Source organism: Gracilinanus agilis, unplaced genomic scaffold (genome assembly GCF_016433145.1).
Source record: "Gracilinanus agilis isolate LMUSP501 unplaced genomic scaffold, AgileGrace unplaced_scaffold55409, whole genome shotgun sequence".
Classification (NCBI taxonomy): domain Eukaryota; kingdom Metazoa; phylum Chordata; class Mammalia; order Didelphimorphia; family Didelphidae; genus Gracilinanus; species Gracilinanus agilis.
In genome coordinates this window covers 1-2092 of record NW_025390698.1, presented here as the reverse complement: position 1 = coordinate 2092, position 2092 = coordinate 1, and the positions used below count along the sequence as shown (strand labels likewise).

At 70.6% G+C, this 2092-nt stretch overlaps 1 protein-coding gene across 1 annotated transcript; it reads left to right on the top strand.

Annotated features, from left to right (window-relative positions):
• Positions 1-20: 20 nt before the first annotated feature.
• Positions 21-2043, top strand: TGFB1 (transforming growth factor beta 1; the record flags this gene model as incomplete). Its single annotated transcript, XM_044684723.1, has 4 exons — positions 21-690; positions 1527-1675; positions 1761-1878; positions 1966-2043. Coding segments are annotated over exons 1-4 (688 nt in total), but the record flags the coding sequence as incomplete, so codon positions are not given.
• Positions 2044-2092: the final 49 nt, after the last annotated feature.

Here is a 2092-nt window from a genome sequence, read left to right as displayed (position 1 = left end):
GGAGGAGGAGGGACGGGACTTGTTGCCCAGAAGTTGAGACTTTCTCACCGGCCGAGCCGGAGCGCGCCCTGCCTGCCCCCGGAGCCAGGGCCACCGCGCCCTGGGCACTCCGGACCCCGCCGCCCTCCCCGAGTCCCGGAAACCCCGCGCAGCCCCCCTGCTCGCTGTCCTTCTCTAGCCCCCAGTGGTCGCACCTCGGGAGGCCTCTTTCCTCAGTTTCCCCTTCGGGCTCCGACAGCCGCCGGGAAGTCTCAGCTTTCTCCCGCAGGGGATCCCGAGTCCTACGGGGCTTAGACCCTCTTCTCTTCCCCGAGGCCGGGGCCGCCGCCGCGTGTGCCGCCTCCCCCATGCCGCCCTCGGGGCTGCGGGCGGCGGCTGCCCTGGTGCCGCTGCTGGCCCTCCTGCTGGCTCCGCCGCGGCCGGCTGCAGCCATGTCCACCTGCAAGACCTTGGACATGGAGCTGGTGAAGCGGCGGCGCATCGAGGCCATCCGCGGGCAGATCTTGTCCAAGCTGCGGCTGGACAGTCCGCCCTCCCAGGGCGATGTGCCGCCGGGCCCGCTGCCCGACGCCGTACTCGCCCTCTACAACAGTACCCGGGACCGCGTGGTGCCCGAGCCGGTGCCCGAGGCCGAGACCGATTACTACGCCAAGGAGGTCACCCGCGTCCTCATGCTGCCCCAGAATCCGGGTGAGCCCTCGGGGAAGGGCCCGGCACCTGCGGAAGGGCCGCTTGCCGCGCCGGGGGAGGAGGGGGAGCCCCGGCCAGACCCACGAGGGCGGCCACACGCCGTGGGCGGGGCGTCCCTCTGCCGGCCGGGAAACCCCGGAGGCCGGCCCCCGTCCCTCCCTCTTGCCCCGGGGCCGGAGCGGCCCGCCCCTCTCGGGGACCCAGGCCCGGGGCCCTGCTGGCCAGCCCATCTCCCTCGGCTCAAAGGACAGCGAAGGCTCCCCGGCACCGGGTCCTTCTCTGCCCATCCCGGGAAAGAGCCTTGGGAGAAGCGGCTTCCAAGGACTCCTAGTACCCGGGTGACCCTGCGCCAGTCCCTGCCGGCTCCAGCCTCGCCTGGCCTCTCGTCTCTCCTGCAGCCTCCAGCCCGTCCCGCTCCCGCCCTCTCCCCTTCCCCACCCAGGCTCTGCCCCTGGCTCTTCCCCCCTCCCCCTCCCCAAGCATCGCCCTGGATTGGCACTTGTGGCGGCCTCTACCTGACCAAGTCACTTATTGTTTCGAGCTCGGTTTCCCCCAGTGTAACTGGGGAGCTCCCTGGCCCCTGCTCGGTCCTGCAGCTCCCAATGGATGCTCCTGTGGGCCCTGGGCCTCCCTGGGCCTCCCCCCTCCTGCATCCCGGCTCCTCGGCCTCCCGGGGGCTCAGGCCACCCGGGGACTGAGTCTGTGGTTTCGGGATTGGATCGGCCACAGAAGATTGGGGGGGGGGAGGGGGCACCCCAAAGCAGGCCCTTCCCAGCTCCCGGCCTCCATCGCCATCTTCCCCCAGGCCTCATGGCTGCCTCCCTGTCTGTCCGCAGAGGTCGAGAAGAGCCCCCACAGCCTCTACTTCCACTTCAACACCAGCCAGCTGCAGGAAGCGGTCCCCAACCCGGCTCTGCTGTCCAGAGCCGAGCTGCGGCTCATGAAGATCAAGTCCGCCGAGGAGCAGCATGTGGAGCTCTATCAGGTGAGCGGGGCCGGGCCGGGCCTCGGGGGCCCGCGGAGCTCGCAGGGTGCTCGGCGCTCGCTCACCTCCCTCCTCCCTCCTCAAGAAACACGGCAACGGCTCCTGGCGCTACCTGACGAGCCAGCGAGTGCGGCCGAGCCAGACCATGGAGTGGCTGTCCTTTGATGTGACCAGCGTGGTGCACGAGTGGTTGAGCAGCAAAGGTGAGGCTGGGCAAGGGAGGGGGCCTTCGTGGGCAGACAGGGGGACCCCCTAGGCCCCGCCTCACCTCTCTCTTCCTGGGACCCTAGAGAAGACGGAGACCTTCCGCCTGAGCGCCCACTGCTCCTGCGACCAGAAAGACACGCAGCTGCACATGGACGTTAGCGGTGAGTCCGGCCTCCGACTGGGCCCGCCCCCGCCCGCTGCCCGCTGCCC